The 21,516-nt window shown below is 45.9% G+C and overlaps 1 protein-coding gene across 7 annotated transcripts in view; it reads right to left on the reverse strand.

Moving 5' to 3' along the window:
• The window catches only part of ATP2B4 (ATPase plasma membrane Ca2+ transporting 4), a 97,967-nt gene that overhangs the window by 9,930 nt on the left and 66,521 nt on the right, over positions 1-21,516 (reverse strand). For all 7 annotated transcript variants that reach the window (XM_041773330.1, XM_041773327.1, XM_041773324.1 and 4 more), the window contains 10 exons: positions 20,882-21,123; positions 17,265-17,496; positions 16,213-16,392; positions 15,225-15,312; positions 13,611-13,717; positions 8,198-8,389; positions 7,524-7,737; positions 6,488-6,699; positions 5,378-5,485; positions 3,247-3,423 (listed from right to left, as the gene is read on the reverse strand). In XM_041773330.1, coding sequence (XP_041629264.1) covers positions 3,247-3,423; positions 5,378-5,485; positions 6,488-6,699; positions 7,524-7,737; positions 8,198-8,389; positions 13,611-13,717; positions 15,225-15,312; positions 16,213-16,392; positions 17,265-17,496; positions 20,882-21,123 — 1,752 coding nt within the window. The remainder of the gene's footprint in view (positions 1-3,246; positions 3,424-5,377; positions 5,486-6,487; positions 6,700-7,523; positions 7,738-8,197; positions 8,390-13,610; positions 13,718-15,224; positions 15,313-16,212; positions 16,393-17,264; positions 17,497-20,881; positions 21,124-21,516) is intronic.

Raw genomic sequence — 21,516 nt, forward strand, 5'->3', positions numbered from 1 at the left:
ATTTGCCATGGAGTCCAAATACCCAGCCAGAATCTGGTCTTCTCTTCCCTTTCAGCCTATGAAGGACATTTTAGGTGCGCAGGTGTCCCAAAGCACCTACGATTTAAAGGGACTTCTCCACCCCGTGGCTCCTAATAGACAGTGATAGCTTATTCATTATGTGGACTTTCAAAAAATAAGGTGTGTCACTTAAGATAGAAGGCAAAGTATATATTGATTGAATTTTGAAGCTCAAGAACCTGTGAACCAATAAACTGACTACTAATTTTTGCAGATTTTGCAGGAAAATAACTCATGGTTTAAGAAAAACAAAAACAAAAAAACAGAGCCATGGAGTAGGCCACACACAGGTGGCCAGGGTGGAAAGGCTCCTAGACCACGACTGCTGGGCTCACTTGCTTCTGGGTTTCTTCTCTGAAATACCCTCTCCTTGGGCTGAAATGGAGAGGCCTCTGGAAAAGGAGCTCAGGAACCATCAGCCAAGCTCTTTAGCAAGAATGCCACCAGCACTGGAGATCCTGAAATGTCTGGTGACGTCTGACAATAACTCAGTTGCTAGACTGAGGGCAGGGCAGCAAGACTTGCTGGTTGTTGTTGGTGGGTATGGTGGCTATAAGTCTAGCAAGTGGTCTCTGGTTTTCTGTGTCCTACTTCTCAGAGACAGATGATTCATACCATTTGGTTACCAATGACAGCCTTGGTCTGGGGCCTGGGGCCAACCTACTATCCTTATCCTTGACCCCCTAAGTGACACAGAACAAATCAAAATAAGGCCTATCCTTCCGGAGTTTTTGAATCATCTTAAAAACTCCCACTTAAAAAAAAAAAACAAAAAAAACAAAAAAAAAACTCCCACTTTTTTTTTTTTTCTTGGCCCACAGGTTTAATACCAAGTGCTGATTCCATTCATTTGACTTCATTTCCCCAGGTAAGAAGGTGGGAAAGTAGGCACCTGATGAGTCAGATGTTCTTATTTATAAAGCTGCCTGAGAAGCGATGAAATGTTTAGGGGTGGTTTCTGGATTCAGACCAAAGTGTGAGAAACTACCATCCCCTCATCAAAGTCTTTAGTCCTGGGGGACCGAGGAGCCTGGTCCTGTGGGAGCAAAGGGGCTGCATGTGGGGAGGGGACAGCTGGGGTGAAGATACATTCCTTAGTGGTTGTCAGTGTCATGAGGCCCCCACTTCCACCGTGAGAACGGATCCCAGGATTACCTTCCCAAGCTTTTACCCTCTAATGCTTTCAGGTATCTCTAAACTAAAGGGACCAGGATGGGACAATTGCTGGGCAACACCTGCCACCCCCAAGTGTTTCAATGAGAATGACAAGGAGGATCAACAACCCGCTGGCAGGGGGTTTCGTTAGAGTCCTGCTGAGGCTGACAACCTGATGTCAGGAGAGGGTTCAGGTCTGGGTTTCAGATGAGCACAGTCAGACTTGTTTGCTTATGGGGTTAGGTGCACACCACAGGCAGGGATTTGGTGACCGTGGCATCTTCTAGGGTCGCATCTGCTGCCTGAGCTCAGGTTGGAATGTCACTCTCGCCTAGCTACGTCTGGCTCCCACAGGGAAAGTCGGTATACCTAAAGCCATTCGGGCAGTGCAACCGAACCCAGAGGTATAGAGTCAAGGGGATGGGAATCAGCAGTGGAGGGGAAGGAAGATCCATGAATCTCAGTGTCCCCCCACCTCCCGCCCGGGGACAGAAGACCGGCGACGGGCCAAGAGATGCTGGAACGAGGGAATCCTGTCTAGGAAAAAAAAATCACATAGGAGAAGAGGAGGCAGTGACCCTAAAGGGGAGAAAAGCAGACAGGTTATTTTGAAAGGAGCATACCTGAAGGAAAGCACTGGGGCTTTAGAGACAGGAGCTGGTAGCCTGGAGGGTAGGGTAGTGTTTGCAGGTCCTAAGGGAGTTTCCCTTTCTAGGGGAGGAACCCGAAGGATAGCCAGGGAGCCCCAGTGCTCCTGAGCTAGCCCTCCCTTCCCACCTCCATCACCGTCTGGCCTGTGGGAGATAAGCCCCCAGCAGGTATCCAGTGGTGAGGATCCATTTGATTTCTCTTCCCTACACCCGAAGGAGGTGTGGGCTTGACTAGGGAACTTCCTAAACCATCTGCAAGGCTCATTTTATTGAGTGGAACTTGTTTCTGGAATCTCCAGCCAACCAGCAGAGACGGATAGGCTTGTTCTCTGGAGATGGGAAACTTCAGGACTTATCCAATAGAGGTAGACAGGGCAAGAACAGGGAGAGTGGTAGGTTGACCAGTGTGCCTAGACCAGCCCTCCCACCCAGGAGCAGGTGGTTATAGGTGCTGCGTGCAAAGTGGGAAGAAAAAGTTACTGTCGGGCTACACAGGCAGGGGGCCAAGAACAGCATCTCTGCCATTTCAGAAATTACGTGAAGGGAAAAGGTTTGAGGAAATTATAGCTTCTTCCTTTTGGGGAAGCAAGTCTGAATCCTGCAAAAGATACTCAGGCACTGAGAATGACTTCTGTCATTTTTACACACATAGCCATCAGATTCCCCACCATGGCCTTAAAGCTGGAGTGGGGAAGATTCGAGAGGGTGAGTTTCTTTTACAAAGATCCTCCAGGGCAGCCCGGGTAGCTCAGCGGTTTAGTGCCGTCTTCAGCCCAGGGCCTTATCCTGAAGACCTGGGATCGAGTCCCACGTCAGGCTCCCTGCATGGAGCCTGCTTCTCCCTCTGCCTGTGTCTCTGTCTCTCTCTCTCTGTGTCTCTCATGAATAAATAAATAAAATCTTAAAAAAAAAGATCCCTCCAGATAACGGCTATGTTACCCTCACAGCAGCTTGAGGATGCACACGAGGTAGGTGTACCTTGGAGATACTGGCTTAGAGATGCTGTCTAACTCCTTCTTCCTGGTGGGGAAGGAGAGACTCTGAACACCTCCCACCCCGAGGTCAGGGCTGCTGCTTGCAAGAAACCTTCCACAGGAAGCTTGCCGGCCGGATGGAGGGTGGCAAAATGGGCTTTAGAACCAACCTGAAGCTAAAGGACGATGGGTCCAGTGCTCTGGACCCTGTGATTACCTTCCTTGCAGATAAGTCCAGGCAGTGGCTGCCGCCCATCTGTCCTGAGGTGAGGGAGCTTGGGCTGCCCACCAGGATTAAGCCCCAGGGAGGGAAGAGATGTTGGCCACTGAGAACTGTCACCCTCCCCACACCTCCCACCACAGAAAGATTTCTTCTCCTGGGGGAGGACAGGCCACTGTCAGAGTACCTGAGTCTGGATACGGTTCAGGCCCCGGAACCAGAGGATCTGGCCTCGGCGCAGTTCCATCTCCGCATGGTCAATCTCATCCAGCCCCTCTGCATCCTTGGTGATCTCCTCTTTGGTGGTGCCATGCCCAGCCTCCTTCAGGAACTTCAGGGATTGGGTGGGTATTGTGGAGATTACCTGAGAACAGGTGCAGTGAAAGGGGAAACATCAGAATCAGGATGAGAGAGCTGTCACTTGGCTTGTGCGGTCAGGCCCTTGCATAGGTCACTTTCTGCCCCATCACCATTGGTGCTGTGGGGGAAGCAGTGGGAGAGATGCCAACCCACCCAGGCAAGCACTCCTCAGTTCCTACCGAATGGCAGGCCCTCAGGAAGGTTTTCTGTATTTGTGGACATACAAAGGATAATTTATATTCAAGTATTTGGCCGGCCATCTGCCTACTTGGTTATATACTGGATTCTCCTTCTGCTTCACTTCTTCTTTTCCATTTTGTCATGTGTCTTTTAAGGGAAGTAGAACTATAATGCATGGTACATAGTAGTGAGGGACAGAGACCAGAGCTAGGGGCAAACAAATCTGGGGATCAGAGAGGATGGGGAGAGGATGGTCATGTCGCATGTGTATGGCCAAAGGGAAGAGAAGTGTTGGAAGAGAATGACCCTCTTTTTGTCATCATGTACAAAGTAATTTCTGTGTTAGAAAATGAGGGCTGGAGTAAGGAAGTGGGTGGGACAGGCCAGGGAAGAAGGGACATATGAGTATCATCAGAAGACACAGGGCAGGCAGTTGGGCTTGCAATTCAAAACAAATCACTCAGGAAGCTCAGTCAATCAGTTCTCCTCAACAAACCGATGAGTAGACAGGGCTGGGATGAGAGAGGGAGTTCAACATGGAGTCAGGCATATTGAAATGGGAAGGATGTCTGCTGTTAGATGCTTGGAAGGAGGGGCTGTTATCTGGCATCAAGGCTGCATGGCTACAGGTAAGACTAGACTCAGATGGGGGTTTCAGGTAGTTGGTGAAACAACCAAGCTTCACCCAGGTGTAAAAGGGCCCACTGGTAAAGAAACAGCACCAGACGGAATAGGGTGGAGGGACTCATGGTAGGAACTGGGATAGTGATGAGTCAGGAAGGCATCTAGGAGTAGGAAAGAGACAACTGCAGGTCTAGGGTAAGGCCTGCAGTCCCAGGGAGGGATCTCTGGGGCCACTTAGAGCAGAGCCATTATCCAGGTGGCGAGGTGCCCATCAAGAGAGCTTGGAGGTCTGCAAAGCAGAGCTTAGACTGGGTCAGAGTTGAGGATGAGGACGATGTGCAAAGTGGTATCAGGGAAGGAATAAAACTTACCAGACCTGATCGTATTATTATGATATTAACGACTAACTTTTACTGTGTACTTACAGTGTACTAGACATTGTTCTAAGTCATTTCTGTGTCCTAACTGATTGGCTGATTAACAATGATTAATGATGATCCTGTCCTAATTTGAGGAAACTGAGGTACAGAGTGGTTAAGACATTTGCTCAAGGAGATTCAACTCCTAGAAAGGAGATGTGGGATTCAAACCTGGGGAGTTGGTCCCAGAGCGACTGTCTTCCCTTCTCCCCATCTGTGTGCCCTGCTGCTTCTCTAGAAACCTTGTGGGTCTGGATTTATCTCAAGTGAGAGTCAGCCATTCAATCCAGATAAGGTCATGGTGAACAAGAGGGGGGCAGGGGAGCCGTAAACTACTTTAGCCCAGTAGCTCACAGCCAGACTGCTACTTCACCTGAACAAAGACTTCTGCTTTATAAACTCTTCTACTTCTAAGACCCTTTGTTTTGTTTTTTCCTTTTCAGCAAAATTTCATTGAAAATTTCCACTCCTGTCTCAGAGACGCTAAGGGACCTGCCATGCTTCTAGGCATGGTTAGAGAAGAAAACTGAAGCCGCTGAAGTGCTGCTGGACACTGACCATTCTACTCTGGGATCCTGCAAGATGGAAAGACCTTGAAAACTCGGGGTAGGTAGGGGAGGGAAGAGGAAGATGAAGGTAGGAGCTGGGAGGTTCCACAGGTGCATGTCCCATCTCCTCCAGAGGAGAGAGTGTGCCAGCTGTGCGCACATGCAGGGCGAGCCTGTTGGTACTCACCTGGCCCCACAGCAGTTCTCCAATGCCAATGAAGAGACACCAAAACCACTGAGACAGGGTGAGCTTCGTACAACTGAAGGGTTTACCCCCAAATTCCACGATGATAATCTAGAACAGAGAAAGAGGCAGCCCACCATTGGGGAGGCGAGTAAGAGGCAGCTAAGCCCTCCAGCCAAGGCCACCAAAGCTATGTCAGCCCCCTGACCCATGATCCCTGTGGGGCAAACCCTGATCTGCTCATTGGAGAAGGAAAAAGAAGAAATCCAGAAGGGGAGAAGGGAAGGCAGTCTTTATAGAGACCCTGTTGGGGAGACAGATCTAGTTACCATGAATATTGTTAAGGTAAGAGCTGGTGGATTCAGGGGGGCTGGTGGCTTCTGGTGACTAAAGCCAGTGGATGACCAGCAGAAGGCACAGAGATGGAGAGGAGGAATTGAAGAGAGGAGCAGATGAGGGAGACACTGGCCAGGGAGGGGCATGAGCCCTTTGTTACCAGGTGAGCTCATAGTCTCTTTCTTGTATCTGCAGGTTTTAGTGTACTTCTGATGAGGGCAAGGAGGAAGGAACCCAATCTTTGTACCATCAGGGCAGCCATGTCTTTGACCCCAGTTCTACAAGAGGAACCCAGGCCATGCTTATCTGTCATCTGCCTGTGTACCATCCCACCACTTCTCTCCCTCTGTGAACTGTGCAGTGTTTTCAACCAGGAACCCCCCATGAATGAAGGGGCAGGGACAAGGAGAGCCCATTCGGTATGTATCTGCACATTTCATGTGTGTTGGCAGGAGGCATGGAATGACCTAGAAGAGTGACCCTCTTCTTGGCCACTCTGTGAAATTTCTGAGCTTTTGAAAGACAAGGGAAGGATCCCATCTGTCTTATTTTATTTGCTATCAACGAGTTGGCTTGCACTGTAGCACCTGGCCCAGCAGGCTTCAGTTTTGAGTAATGTGCAAATGGAAGCCAATTGGGAATCCAAAGGCGTTCAATCCACAGCCAGAGACCTCATCATTCTCTCCCTCCTTCTCCTGGGTACCTAGGGAACCCTGTTCCCAGCATCCAACCTCTGCCATCCCAGCCCTCCTACCCCAACTCCAGCTAGAGGCTCACCTGGCTGATGAAGGTGCCCAGGACCACGGAGCAGAAGATGAGGTTGCGGAAGATGCCTGCGAAGACGTTCCTCTCTCCATGGATCTTGCGGGAATTGATCTCGTTGAAGAGCTGCATCAGCACAAAGGTGTTGAAAATAATGGTGTAGTGCTGGCTGGGTGGTGAATGCAGAGGCGCCTTCCTCCCACTATCAATGTCAAAGAATTTCTCACCTAGTGGGGGCAAAGGAAGCATCAGTGGGTTAAGTATGGTCTCAGCAAGGGCTCAGGTTGAGTCAGAACAACACACGTTGGTGTGGCCAAGCTGGTGGCTTACAGCTGGTGTCCATTCTAATGGTTCAGTATCTGAGCTACTGTATCAAATACTTTAAGTGTTAGCTGTGGTCTCAACATATCTGACCCTCTCTCCCCAGTTTGCTCCACTGACTTTGACTTCTTAGAGTGCAGTGTGGTGAGAAAACTACTAGGGTCAGGAAGACACAGATTTGAGCTTAGTGTCACTAATTACTCACCATGTGACCTGAGCTTCAGTTTTATAATCTGCAAAAAACCCCCAACTATTATAGGGGTACTGGGTGGCTCAGTTGGTTAAGCATCTACCTTTAGCTTAGGTCATGATCCTAGGGTTCTGGGACTGAGCCCCCATCGGGCTCCTGCTCACTGGGGAGTCTGCTTCTCTTTCTCCCTCTGTCCTTCCCATGCCCACTTGTGCTTTCTCTCTCTTTCTCAAGTGGATAAATAAAATCATTAAAAAAAAAAAAAGTACAGAAAGCTACCCTGCGAAATTCTTAGGAGGAGTACGTCAACTAGCATGATGCACCACACAGGACAAGAGGACACACCCAGTGAGGAGAGTTGCCATCATCTCTACTGCTGTGCTCAGCCTGCTCAGCGAGCTCCCGTGCTATCTTCTTTCCTCCTTCTTTCCATCCTTCTTTCGTGCCTTTTTTCCCTCCTTTTCCGTGCCATTCTCTGACCCCCATCTCCACTTAGCACTGCGACCCCTGTTTCTAGCCCCAACCCCACCCTTGGCTCACCAGCAAAGACGAGGAAGAAGATGACGGTGAGCTGATAGACTGCGTGGCCCAGGATGTTCTTCATCATGGTACGTGAGATCAGAGGCTTATTTCGGCCATATGGGCGACGCTTCAACAGAGACTCTGTAGGAGGCTCTGTGGCCAAGGCCAATGAGGCAAAAGTGTCCATGATTAGGTTAACCCATAGCATCTGCACGGCTTTCAGTGGGGAATCCTGGTGGGAAGAAGTACCGGTCCTTTTAGCTTTCCTTAGAAAACAGCCCTCACCTCACTCATCAGCCTCAGCTTTGCCCTTGCAATGGCCTAGCTCCCACTAGCCACCTAGCCTTTGGATCTGGCCATTTATGAGCTGAGTGACCTTGAGAAAGTTACTTAAATTCTTTGAGACTTGGGTTCCTCACCTGTAAAATGGGGGATAATGTGCACTTTGCAAGGTTGTTTGTGGAGACCATATAAGTACTCATCATAGCGGCTGCCATGCAATGTGCTACATTAGTGGTAAAAAACTTATCATCCTCCTACATGGGCAGATGGGGATCTAGTAGAGCTAACTCCTGCCCCAACACCACTGGGGGAACATGTCCTTAATCCTCAGTAGCCAAGACCCCACCTGCCATGTTCCCTAGCCTCCCCCCTCATCCCTCTCCTCTCGGCCCACCCCACGCTCCTTTCACCTGAGTGATACAGGCTCCAGTGAAGGCCACAATCACGGCCACCACGTTGACAGTGAGCTGGAACTGCAGAAACTTGGAGATGCTGTCATACACGTTTCGCCCCCACATCACTGCCTTCACAATGCTGGTGAAGTTGTCATCTGTTAGGATAATGTCTGATGCCTCCTTGGCCACATCTGTGCCTGCAATACCCTAAGTGAGAAAGGGAAGAAGAACAGCGAGGACCTAGATAAAGCAGGTTATCTACGTTCTGAACCTAGACTGTATTTCCAGACCTCCACCAAGCTTCTGAACCAGCCATAAACACAAGAGGGCACACTTGCCATGCAAATGCTAATGACTAAGCCAGGGTATTTTGTATTCTCATCTCTTCCAAAGAAAAGGAAGGGAAAATGTGTCATTGTCAGTCCACAGAAAGCAGGGCTGGGACCTGATGCTAGACTGGAAATGACAGTTATCTCTGAAATTCCTTTCTCCCTTCTCTGCTACTCCTTCACCTGAGAAATGAAGGGAAGGATAGGGAACATGTTTTATTCTACGTCCAAATCCTTACACTTCTTTTTTCTTTTTAAAGATTTTATTTTTAAGTAATCTCTACATCCAATACAGAGTTTGGACTTACAACCCCAAGATCAAGAGCTGCATGCTCCAGTAACAGAGCCAGCTAGGCATCCCTAAATTCTTGTATTTCTTTTGCCACTGTCAATGTCCCACTTAAGTCCTTGTCTCCCCCACACCTCTAAGTCACCTTACATTTTTTTCTGGGAGGAGTAGTCTGGCAGCACAGTTCAGATGTCCTATCCTTGTACAAATTCCTGTTCCTGGGGAACCACTAAAGGTTTCTCAATAGACATATCAATGGTTGAAAGTTTAGCTTTTAGAAATAGTAAATTTTCTAGACTGGTAGCCAATAGGTGAACTTGGATTCATTTTCCAGCCTGCTCCTATATAATCTTTCTGCTTAAAACCTGGTGGTTTATTCACAATTCTCTGAACCTCTCATTCACTTCTAGGGTCTAGACTTCTACTTACACCATTTCCCTAAATCTGGAACATCCTTCCTCCTTGTCTATTTAAATCCTCTCTATCTTTAATAGTCCATGTGATGCAAAACCATCCCTAACACCTCCAGCCCATACTTCTATTCCATGTCTTATAAATCCTATAATCCACAGAGGAGCTTATTCATTAATTTGGCTTGCAATAGTAGATATTTGTTCTCTTTACCTGGTAGTAATATTTTCCTATCCAGACTGCAATAAACAAATATCTATTGTAGACTATACAACTCAGTTTCCCCATCAAAGAGTTCTCTAACACATCCACACAAATGCTGTTACATGCGCTGTAAAAAGAAAGATACAAGTAAAAAAAAGAAAAGAAAAGAAAAAAGAACTATATATACTTACTACTATGGAATAATTTTCAGGTTAAGTGAAAAATAGCAATGTAAAAAAAGAGTATATGGTATGTGTGTAGATAAGTATACATAGTAGTATAAATAAGTATCACTTATCTAAGAGGATAGGATACAAATATATTATATATTTGATTATATTTTAAAGGAGCAAACAGAAGGATATACCCAAAACAAAGAAATGTTACTTGGAGTTAAGAGGGGAGGCAACAGGGTGGAGGTGATAGGGATAGAAGCTGGATTTCTAGGAACAGACTTTCTTTTGTATATTTGACTTTAGAACTATATAACTATTTTATTGAGTATAAAACAAAATTAAATTTAAAAAGCAATCTCTAGGGGCGCCTGGGTAGCTCAGTTGGTTAAGTGTATAACTCTTGATATTGGCACAGGTATTGATCTCATGGTCATGAGTTTGAGTCCTGTGTTGGATTTCACAGTTGTGGAACTTACTTAAAAAAAAAGAAGAAGAAGAAGAAGCAATCTCTAAAATGGAAAGCAACATGGTATAAATGAACTGGTAAAACCAGCTGGTAGCACAATCACACAAAGGAAAAATGTCCCAAATGACTTAAAAAACCATAGTAACTTGATGGTAGAACCTAGCAGGATATACCTTTTTGATAACAGGAACTATGAGAAAAATCTTGAACTGCTTTTTCAAAAGTAATTGTATTGTTTTTGCTTTTTTGAGACTATTACCTATATTTAGGGTAAAACAAAGTAAGGATTATGTGAATACCATCAAGAATCAAAATTTTCATCTTAAGAGATATAAATATAAAATAAAGGAAGTTAAATAAAATTCGTAAATTAGAGTTCTATAATTCTTTTTTTTTTCAAGATTTTATTTATTTATTCATGAGAGACACAGATTGAGAGAGAGGCAGAGACACAGGCAGAGGGAGGAGCAGGCTCCATGCAGGGAGATTGATGTGGGACTCAATCCTGGGTCTCCAGGATCACGCCCTGGACTGAAGATGGTGCTAAACCGCTGAGCCACCGGGGATGCCCCAAGTTCTATAATTCTAAAAGTGAATTTAAAACACCAATATGGGTTCTTGAAATATTTTATCTTTAAAACAAAGAAACACAAAAACAAAAAAGAAATATATATATCTTTTATAAGATATATTTCCTAGCTTAGCCCATTGAAAAGATCTAGAAACAATGATTTACTTAGTAGTAAGGAACACCCTGGCATTCAGATTGTGTTCTCTAAGTACCATTTCTCACTAAAAAGCAGGATTCCTTTGAGAAATGGATGATTCCAGATCTAGGATGAGAAATATGCATGATTCTGGAACATCTTATCACTTCAGAAATGAAGTAAGGTATTAAAGATAACTGGGGCTGTATCTAGAGGACCCAAGCAGTATTCATGAGACTAATGATGTATCAGTGTGAACATCATAATAATAACAAGAGCAATGGATTAAACACATCAAAGATACTTAAATCCATGAGTTCATAACGATATTAAAAAATAAACAATTAACTGTTTTTAGTAGAGTAACTTAGTAGAGTTAATTTAAAAAATACAACTCATGGGGTATGCGGCTGGCTCAGTCAGTAGAGTGACTTTTTTTTCTTTTAAAGATTTTTTTTTTTTGAGAGAGAGAGAGAGAGCATACAGAGACAGAGGGAGTAGCAGATTCCCCATTGAGCAGGGAATGCATGGGGCTTGATCTCAGGACCCTGAGATCATGACCTGAGCTGAAGGCAGATGCTTCACCAACTGAGCCACTCAGGAGCCCCATGTGTGTGATTCTTGATCTTGGGGTCATGAGTTCAAGCCCCCTGTTGAGCATGGAGCCTATTTACTAAGTAAGTAAAATTTAAAAATATATATGTAATTCATTTGCCATCTTTGGAGGATCCTAAAAAGTCAACTCATTTTGAAACTAGTAAATAAAGAAAAAGCTACCTTTCATATAGGAACCTGAACCTTAGAGTAACTAAATAGTCCACGAGGGCAAGGTTCTATAGAAGTCTTGAAGTTAATAAATAGAGAAAATCTGGACAATATTTTGTAGCCCCTTATGAAAGATGGGATCTAGAATCTGATTGTGTGTGACAAGAATACAATCAACAAAATCCACACTATGCATTATTCTATGTAGACAACCGACCTGGTTCCTTCAAAACTAAATAGCTAGGAAAAAAGATGGGGTGGGCTGGAAAGCTAACATAGTGTCTATTATACTCAGAAATGCCTATTTGTGAGGTTGGTCCTGGGTAGCATCTGGAACCTTGACTCTCAGAATGCTCCCAGTCAACAATTAACTGAAAATTAATTAGTGGTTCATTGTGCCTAGACTGTGCCTGAATAATATGTGTTCTCTTGAACCACCAGCTTCCCTTCTTCCCAGAGTCTGGAATATATTTTTTTAAGATTTAATTATTTATTTTATTTACCTTTAAATATTCTATTTATTTATTTGGGAGAGAGAGAGACTGTGCGTGCCCACAAGGTAGGGGTGGGGGGGTGGGAGGAGACTCCCTGCTAAGCAAGGAGCTGGACTCAGGGCTCAATTCCAGGACCCTGAGATCATGACCTGAGCCCAAGGCAGATGCTTAACCAAATGAGCCACCCAGGTGTTCAAGATTTAATATCTATTTTAGAGAGAGAGAGAGAGAGAGAGAGAGAGAGCAAGCATGTGCATGAGCATGGGGAGGGGCAGAGGGAGAGGGAAAAATCTCAAGTAGACTCCCCATTAAGCTTGGAGTCTGATGTGGGGCTCGATCTTATCATCCTGAAATCATGACCCGAGTGTAAACCAAGAGTTGGATGCTCAACCAACTGGGCCCCAACTTTGAGCTTTCTGATCCAGTAGAGCTGGGGTGGGGCCTGAGAATCTGTATTCCTTTAGATTTCCAGAAGGAGCTTGCTTCAAAAACTATTGCTATAGATTAAGAGGTCTAAGAGATACAGAAACGACTGCAGCATATGGATCTTATTTAGATCTGATTTGGACAAAGAAATAATAAAGACAGGATTTATGAAGCCCTTGGCACATGGACTAGATGACTAACAATAGTAAGGGCCCAAATTGTTGTGAGGCAATGGTGTTATGATTCTTCTAGACAGAAGTCTTCGATGCACACTTATCAGAGGTGTGTATATACTAACATTCTTTCAAATGAAATGACGTGATGTCCTTTATTTGCTTCAGACAGTTCAGCCTGAGACGGGGGAAGTAAGGACTGGGGGAAACGTTCTGTGGAACAAGATGGACCAGGTATTGATAATTCATGCTGGGTGACAGGTATCGTGGGGATTCATTAGACTATTCTCTCTACTTTTGTGTGTTCTTGAAATTTCCTAGAATCAAAGCTTTTGTTGTTGGTATTAAATAGCACACCCTACAGACAGATTAATTCTTGCATCTCCTTCCACTCTTAAAAATCACCAAGAGCTCAATACATATGGGAGGCTTACAGTCACAAGCCACTTGAGTGTAAGGATGTCCTTGGCAATCTGGGGGCTTCTGCATTTGCTGCAACATCAGAAGCAACAAGTGTGCCTGTTAGGAAAAGCCAAGCACTTCTGGGACCTACCCAGATGCTGCTGAATCAAGATAGCCACCTGGGGGACCTTGGAATATGGGATTTTGAATAAACTTTCCAAGTGATTCTGATGCTCCTGACCTCACAAGTGAAAAGCAGAGTGATGAACAGTTCTGGCCATGCTTCATATAGAGTATGAATTTTCTATGGTGTGCCTACACAGACAATATGCCCACCTTCATGGGCAAATTTAAGTTGGTCTCGCTTTCCTGGGTAATGAGGTGTCATGATTTCCCTGCCTGGATCATCACACTTGATGGGTCTCCCATTACACAGACTTTTATCAACCAGGTCAGCAGAAGAGTGTCAGAGAAAAGAGCACAGGGTGGGGGGTGTTGGTACAGGAGGCACCAGGCTATAAGAAGCTCATCCTGGTTTCTTAGAGAAGGTGGCTTGCAGGCAGAAACAGTGTGCCGAGCTGCTTACCATGGCAAAGCCAACATCGGCTTTCTTCAGGGCCGGCCCATCGTTTGTGCCATCACCAGTAACAGCCACCACCTGCCGCTGTTCCCCAACAGTGCTGTCGATGATGCCTGGGAAGAGAGATGTGCCCCAATGAATCCACATGCGCCATCCCAGGCATGTGGCAAGCCCTCTGTTCCCCACCATGGTGCTTTTTGTGTCTTCCTCTGTGGTCCCTGCTACCACCTTCCTTTTTTCTTTCCTTTCTTCCTTTTTTTTTTTTTTTTTTTTTGTGGGTAACAAGCTCACTTTATAACATGTTGAAAGTATAACCACCCTTCTGAGCCGCGACAGATCTGTCAGCTTCTGAGAAGCTGCTACTGGTCTGCCTCATTCTGTTCTGAGGTAAAGAAGGGCTAGAGGAGCACCTTATCTGGCCTTCACTCTGGCAGCAGGCATAGAAACACAGGTAATTTGTAAATAGAAGTCCAGCTACCAGCTGAAAACAACCACAGGAAGGAGTGAAGACCAGGCCCCAGGGGTGTGAGTTGGCTGACTGGTCACTTGGCGGCCATTCTGGCATAATTGCTCCTTCCCCCTGGTGGCTAGGGGAGCAGTGTCTCAGCCTCCAGGGCCAGGAGGCAAAGCAGCTTGAATGGGGAGAGAAGCCAAGGGAACAGGAACAGCTGGAGGGTGGCAGAGCACCCAGAGAGATCCATGATTTAAGCAACTCCCACCACCTTACAGATGAGAAAACTGAAACCAAGAGAGGGGAAAGTCCTTGCAAGGTCCCAAAGCCAGCTGTGAAGCCCAACCATCATTCCATCCCATCTCAGCCAAAGAGGGCCACGTGCTCCCTAAGCAGGAAAGAAAGCAAAACAGCTGGTGTGTGTGTGTGTGTGTGTGTGTGTGTGTGTGTGTGTTAAAGCCAGAAATTAGACTTCCCAGGAGGCTGGCTTCTTCTAGCGAGGAGAGGACAGAAGATCGGGATGTCAGAGCTGGACACCAGCATATACACAAATGCATGTGTGCACACATCTACACACATACTTGATATCTGGATGCCCTTTCTCTGGAGTCCAAGCTGGGCCATCGAAGTGTGAGTGTATGTGTATGTGTACCACCTCTCTTTCTACTTCATTCTTCCCTTTTTTCTTCCTTCTGCTGGAGGCTCTGTAGTATCACCCAAAGGTTATAAATTGTTTCCCCGCAGGGTGCTCTGAGCCTTGAGTCTGTTCTCAGCAGGTAGCCTGGCTGGTGCCCTAAGGCAGCTAGGGTGTGGTGGAGAAAGCACCAGTTGATCCGAAGACAGGGTCCTGGGGGTTGAAGCTGGGCAGTCTGGGTAAGTCCTTTGTCTTCTCAGCCTCAAACCTTCTTATTGGCAAAATGAGAATAATTTAACCTGTTCTGACTAGTACATAGTACTACTGGCAAATAAGATATGATGTTTAAGAACAACTTCATTATATGTCTTATGTACAGATGTTTGCTAAACTGTCTGCTCCCCACCATGAGCTGGAGAGCTCTCCTGGGACCTCCCTATTCAAGATGAGAGAGTTGCTTTGGCCCATGGTTCTTGGCTGTCTGCCCCAGTCTGCTCTCATCTGCTCCAGGCATCTGGTCAGGAGCTGAGCTCACCTTTTACCAATGTGTGCTTGTCAGTGGGGGATGATCGTGCCAGGACTCGAAGCTTAGGCCAGATCTTGTCCAGCTTCTCTTGCTCCACCTGCCAACACCAGAGCACACCAGGTCAGTCAAGCTCAGAACAGCCATCCAGGGAGAGTTTACTTCTCCCCATACCCCGAGATTCTGGAAGAGCTCACATTCCACAGCCCCTGGGGGGTGTTACCATGGCCTCCAAGGGAGATGAAACAGCTCAGTCTCCAAGGGCAGATTCATTGATGGTGACCATTCAGACCCTGTGTGTCTTCATTTCCCTCCCAATTTCCTACTGGGGAGTCTGTCTCCTGTTTCTTAGACCCTTGGCAGGAGGTGGGCCAGGGTTGGCTGTTGCGTCAGGTGGCTAAAGTGCTCCTAAGGTCTTAGGTTTGGTTTCTATGCAGACCAGGAGGCTCTGGTCTGTTCCATACCCAGACCACATCCTCTTGCAAACCTGTGCCACTGTTAGTCATGGGGCAGTGACACAGGGGGGTGAGGTGGAGGGAAATCAGGATGAAATCATCCCATGACTGAAAAATAAGGAAGACATAAAAAGTCAGTGATGCTGTCTCAAAAGACAGCTTATGAACGAAGATAATGAGAATAAAGAAACCTCTCAGTTTTACCACCTGAGCAGCTGCGGTAGAAGGAATAGTTCACTACTAATAGATTTCAGTTTAAAAACCACCCACTTGAAAAAAAAAAAACCAAAAAAAAAAAACCCCACCCACTTGGGGTCCAACTCCTCACAGCTCCCCCTACTGGTTATATGGGTTGCTGCCTGATTCATGAAATCATTTAATAAAGCCAATTAGATCTTCAAAACACACACACACAAAACAAAACCCAAAAACAAACAAACAAGAAAAACAAAACCCAATCACTTTCTTTCCTGTGTCCTGGATCCGTTACAGGAGAGCTGCCTCCCACCCCGTTGCAAGATGAGGTCTTCCTAGCCAGGACCCACCTCTCCTTTCTCGTTGCGGATAAGTCGGTTGAATTCTTTGCCTTCTAAGCACAGGAAGTCATCCCCAGGGGTCACAATGCCACATTTGGTGGCAATGGCCCGGGCTGTATTGATGTTGTCACCTGTCACCATTCTGACAGTAATGCCAGCTCGTTTGCATTTGGCAATAGCTTCAGGTACCTGTGGAGAGTAAGGTGAGAGGAAAGGAGGAGGTGGGGGTGGTGAAGGGTCCCTTCACTGTGGACAGGAGAGAGGCACTTAGGAGCAGTGCCACGTGGCAGAGGCTAGGTCTGGTCATTTTTATATTGTTTGGTGCCACCCGACTTCTGCCCTATTCATAATACTACATTTGAATTTGCCTTACTGTAGCATGAGTTGAAGAGAAAATCTGCTTGAGGAGCCAGGTGTGGAAGTGTACTCTCCCTACAATCTAGACTTCTTAGCAGGGCACATCCATACCTCATTGGGATCTGGCCACCATCTCCCTTTTTAGCATTCTCCACTTCCCTGGCCCATACTCCAACCAATCCATTCTTTATAGTCTCCTATGCCCTTGGGCCTTGACAACTAAAAGTCCACTTGTCTGAACTTATTATAAGCAGAGACCTTTTCAACGCCTTAGTTTCTAGATTACTGTTCAGCTATTCTAGGGGCAGTCAATAAGAATATGTTGATTGAAAGAAGGTGGCTAGAGACAAAGTTGGTGTCCCAGTTAACTCTGCCTCGTGACTGTTCTTAGGTACCCAATAATAAGCTCAATACAACCTATGTTTCTCACCCCTCAGACAGCATTCACTGTCAGAATGCCAGCTTCTATCAGCTCAGCACTCCACAGTGGTTTGGGAAGCAGAAGGCACAGAAACATCTATCCCTGTACGTGAGAAGCTGTTGGGTAACGTGCCTGGGGTCACAGCTAAACATGGAACTAGTACCTCAGTTCCCATCTATTGGGGGACTACCCCCTACATCGTGCTCGGCTGGCATGTAGGCCAGAGGCTGTTGGAAGACTTCCATTCATGTTCTCCTACCCTTTTGCCAAGCCAAAGCCTCACCTCTGGGCGCACAGGGTCCTCAATGCCCACCACTGCGATACACGTCAGTTCAGTGAGGATTTCACTCTCATTGTCCCATGGGGGCTCGCCATCATTGAAATCCCGGTAAGCGATGCAGATAGTTCGGAGTCCCTCAGAGGCCATGGGCTCGATGACAGTGCGGACCATCTCATCGCGGTCCTTATTCTTGAATGGAACCACTTCCCCTCTCTTGTCCAGGATTCGATTACACCTGGGGAGGCACACAGTCAGGAAGCAGCAACCCTTTCCCACCCCAGATGTCTCTACACTCATTTGCAGACATTCTGGCAATCCTGCATTACTCGTAAAGACAGCATTCTTGGGTAAGAAATCTCTATCCATCATCCAGCCGAGTCCCTTTTCCCAAGGTGGGGTGATTTGTAGATGGATCCGGTCTAGGGAAGTCGAAGGTATGATTCTCCCATGTTGTCTGTTCCTACTCATATGTGAATGTGATGCCAAGAGTCATTTGTGGATTACCTCCTCTTTTGAACTTCTCAAAGGTGGAGAGACATTTTAAATTCCCGGTACGTGACTAGTACTAGAATGGTGTTCAGTGCATAGGGTGTGCTCCACAGGAATGGGTTGGTTGAAAGAAGGTGGCTAAAGCCAAATAAAGGCCTGGTTAATTCTATAGCTACTGGCCCATATAGCTATGTCGGTCAGCCTATAATGACCCATGAACAGTCTAGCGACTTGATGAAGTCATGCAACTTCCTATAAGTGGAGTTGAGCATGAGAAGGAAAAAGGAACATAGAACTAATATTTGTTAGTATTTGCTATGTGCCTGGCATTTTACATACAGGCAAACCTTGTTTAATCACACTTTGCTTTATTGCACTTTGCAGGCATTGTTTGTTTATTTATTTATTTATTAACAAATTGAAGGTTTGTGGCGACCCTGAATCAAACGCTAATGACACCAATTTTCTAAAAGCATTTGCTCACTTCATGTCTCTGTGCCACCTTTTGGTAAGTTTTGCAATATTTTAAACTTTTTCATTATTATTGTATTTGTTACGGTGATCTGTGATGCTACTATTGTAATTGTTTGGGGACATTACGAGTCACATGCATATAAGATGGCAAACTTAATTGATAATGTCGTATGTGTTCTGACTGCTCCACTGCCTGGCTCTTTCCCGTTCTCTCCTCCTCTCCCCAGGCCTCCCCATCCCCTGAGAGACAACACTACTGGAGTTATGCCATTAATACCCCTGCAATAGCCTCTAAGTGCTCAAGTGAAAGGAAGAGTCTCACATGTCTCACTTTAAATCAAAAGCTAGTAATGATTAAGCTTGGTGATGAAGGTGAGTCAAAAGCCAAGAGAGGCTGAAAGCTAGGCCTCTTTGCTCCCAATAGCCAAGCTCTGAATGCAAAGGAAAAGTTCTTGAAGGAAATGAAAAACATTTCTCCCATAAAACCAAACAGCCTTATTGCTGAATGGAGCAAGTTTGAGTGGTCTGGATAGAAGATGAAACCAGCCACAACATTTCCTTCAGCCAAAGCCTAATCCAGAGCAAGTCCCTAACTCTCCACAATCCTATGAAGGCTGGGGGAGATGAAGACGCTGCAGAAAAAGTTTGAAGCAGCAGAGACTGGGTCGTGAGGTTTAAGGAAAGAAGCTGTCTCTATGACATCAAAGTGTAAGGTGGAGCAGCAGGTGCTGATGTAGAAGCTATAGCAAGTGATTCAGAAGGTCTGGCTGGGATCATTAATCAACGTGGCTACACTAAATAACAGATTTTCAGTGTAGATCAAACAGCCTCATACTGGAAGAAGATGGCATCCAGGACTTTGACAGCTAGAGAGAAGTCAGTGCCCGGCTTCAGAGTTCCACAGGAAAGGCTGACTTGCTTGTTAGGGGCTCATGTAGCTGGTGACTTTAAATTGAAGCCAATGCTCATTTATCATTCTGAAAATCCCAGGGCCCTTTAGAATTATGTTGAATCTACTCTGTCTGTGCTCTATAAATGGAACAAGAAAGTCTGGATGACAGCACATCTGTTTATAATATGATTTACTGAATATTTTAAGCCCACCATTGAGAGCTACTGCTCAGAAAAAAGATTCCTTTCAAAATATGACTGCTCGCTGACAATGCACCTGATCACCCAAGAGCTTTGATGGAGCTGTCCAAGAGATTCACATTGTTTTCACGCCTGCTAACACAGCACTCATTCTGCAGCATATGAATCAAGGCGTTAAGACTTATTATTTAAGAAATACATTTTGGTAAAGGCTATAGCTGCCAGAGATAGAGATTCCTCTGATGGATCTGGGCAAAGTCAATTGAAAACCTTCTGGAAAGGACTCACCAGCCTAAATGCCATAAAGAATGTTCATGATTTATGGGAAGGGGCCAAAATAGCAACATTAATAGCAGTTTGGAAGAAGTTGATTCCAACCCTCATGGATGACTCTGACCCTCACCGTTCAGGACTTCAGGTGAGGCAGTAAGTGCAGGTAGGGTGCAAGCAGTGAGAGAACTACAATTAGCAGTGTAGCCTGAAGATGGGACTGAATGGCTGCGATCTCATGATAAAACTTGAACAGATGAGGTGTTGCTTCTTGCAGATGAGCAAAGAAAATGATTTCTTGAGATGGAAACTACTCGATGAAGATGCTGTGAAGACTGTTGAAATGACAAGAGAGGATTTAGAATAGTACATAAACTTAGTTGATAAAGCAGCAGCAGGGTTTGAGGGGAAATGACTCCAATTTTGAAAGAAGTTTCACTGTGGGTAAAATGCTATCAAATGGCATCTCATGCTACGGAGAAATCATTCACGGAAAGAGTCAAACAATGCGGCATACTTCATTGTCCTGTTTTTTTTTTTTTTTTTTTTTTTCATTGTCCTGTTTTAAGAAACTGCCATAACTGCCTCATCCTTCAGCACCCACTGCCCCAATCAACCAGCAGCCACTTACATCAAGGCAGACCCTCTACCAGCAAAAAGGTGATGATCGCTAAAGCTCAGGTGATGGTGACTATTTTTTTGGCAATAAAATATTTCTAAAGTAAGGTATATACATTGTATTTTTATACAAAATGCTGTTGCACACTTAATAGACTACAGCCTAGTATAGCTATGAGTTTTATATGCACTGTGGAACAAAAAAAGACTCATCTGCTCCACTTCATTGGGGCAGTCTAGAACTGAACTCACAACAGCTCTGAGGTGCACCAACGTGTGACGAATCACCTAATCATAGTAACCCTGAGGGTATTCCTTGGGTTTCAGATTAGAAGATGGAAGCTTGGATTGTCAAGTTCTGAATCCTGGCTGCACCACTATGAGCTGTATCACCTTGAGCAAGTACTTCACTTCTTGTACGTCTGTTTTCTCATCTGTAGAACGGGTATGCTAATAGCATCTACTGCACTGGGTTGTGCAGATTAAGTAGAATGGGCCCCCCGAGGCACTCAAAAGCAAGCCTCAGCCTGATTCAATGCTCAGATATTAGTGATGATGTCACCCACTGGAAAGGGGGCTCACTGACCCTTTGGATGGGTTTAGCACGATGCATGTCACCCAGACCTTCCCACGGGGAGGATCGGGAAGGGAAGAGAAGTGGGGGAAGGGATGCTCACTTGCGCAAGATGATCTCAGAGGCGCCCTTGCTGTACATGCGGTAGCCCCCGCTGGGCTTCTCGATGACTGTGCTCATTGACTTGCGCACAGAGTTGAAAGTGTACACCTTGTAGAGCTTCTCCTCGGGCACCTCGTTGCGCACGGCATGGTAATCCTGCTTCAGGTCAGTGACGAAGCCCAAGAGAGCACACTCGGTCTTGTTGCCCACCTGCCGCGGGAGACCTCCCTCCTTCTCTGGAGGCTGAGAGAAAAATTGTATGTGCTGTTGAGTAACATGCTTCTACTAGGGAGAACTTGGGAGGAAAGAACACCCCTACAAAATGTTCACATATGTCCCCGGCGCCCATGTGAGGATAGCATTTATCTCTTTCCCAAGGGTAAGCAGATAGTGGTCAGTGGTAACTGTGGTTTCTAAGCCATCCAGGGCTTAGGGATGTTCTAGTTTGCCCTGGGGATGGTGCTGGTATCTCACCCCATGTGGGTCTCATTTGAATACCATCCCTTAGTTTCTAGAAAGTATGGAATTTATTCCTGATAAACCCATCTCTCCTAGGGATACTGCCATCATATGGTGATTGCTGGGCATTTCATAGATCTGGATTTCTACCTGCCTCCCTATCCCCCACTCTACTCC

Source organism: Vulpes lagopus, chromosome 11, assembly GCF_018345385.1.
Source record: "Vulpes lagopus strain Blue_001 chromosome 11, ASM1834538v1, whole genome shotgun sequence".
NCBI classification, from domain to species: Eukaryota; Metazoa; Chordata; class Mammalia; order Carnivora; family Canidae; genus Vulpes; species Vulpes lagopus.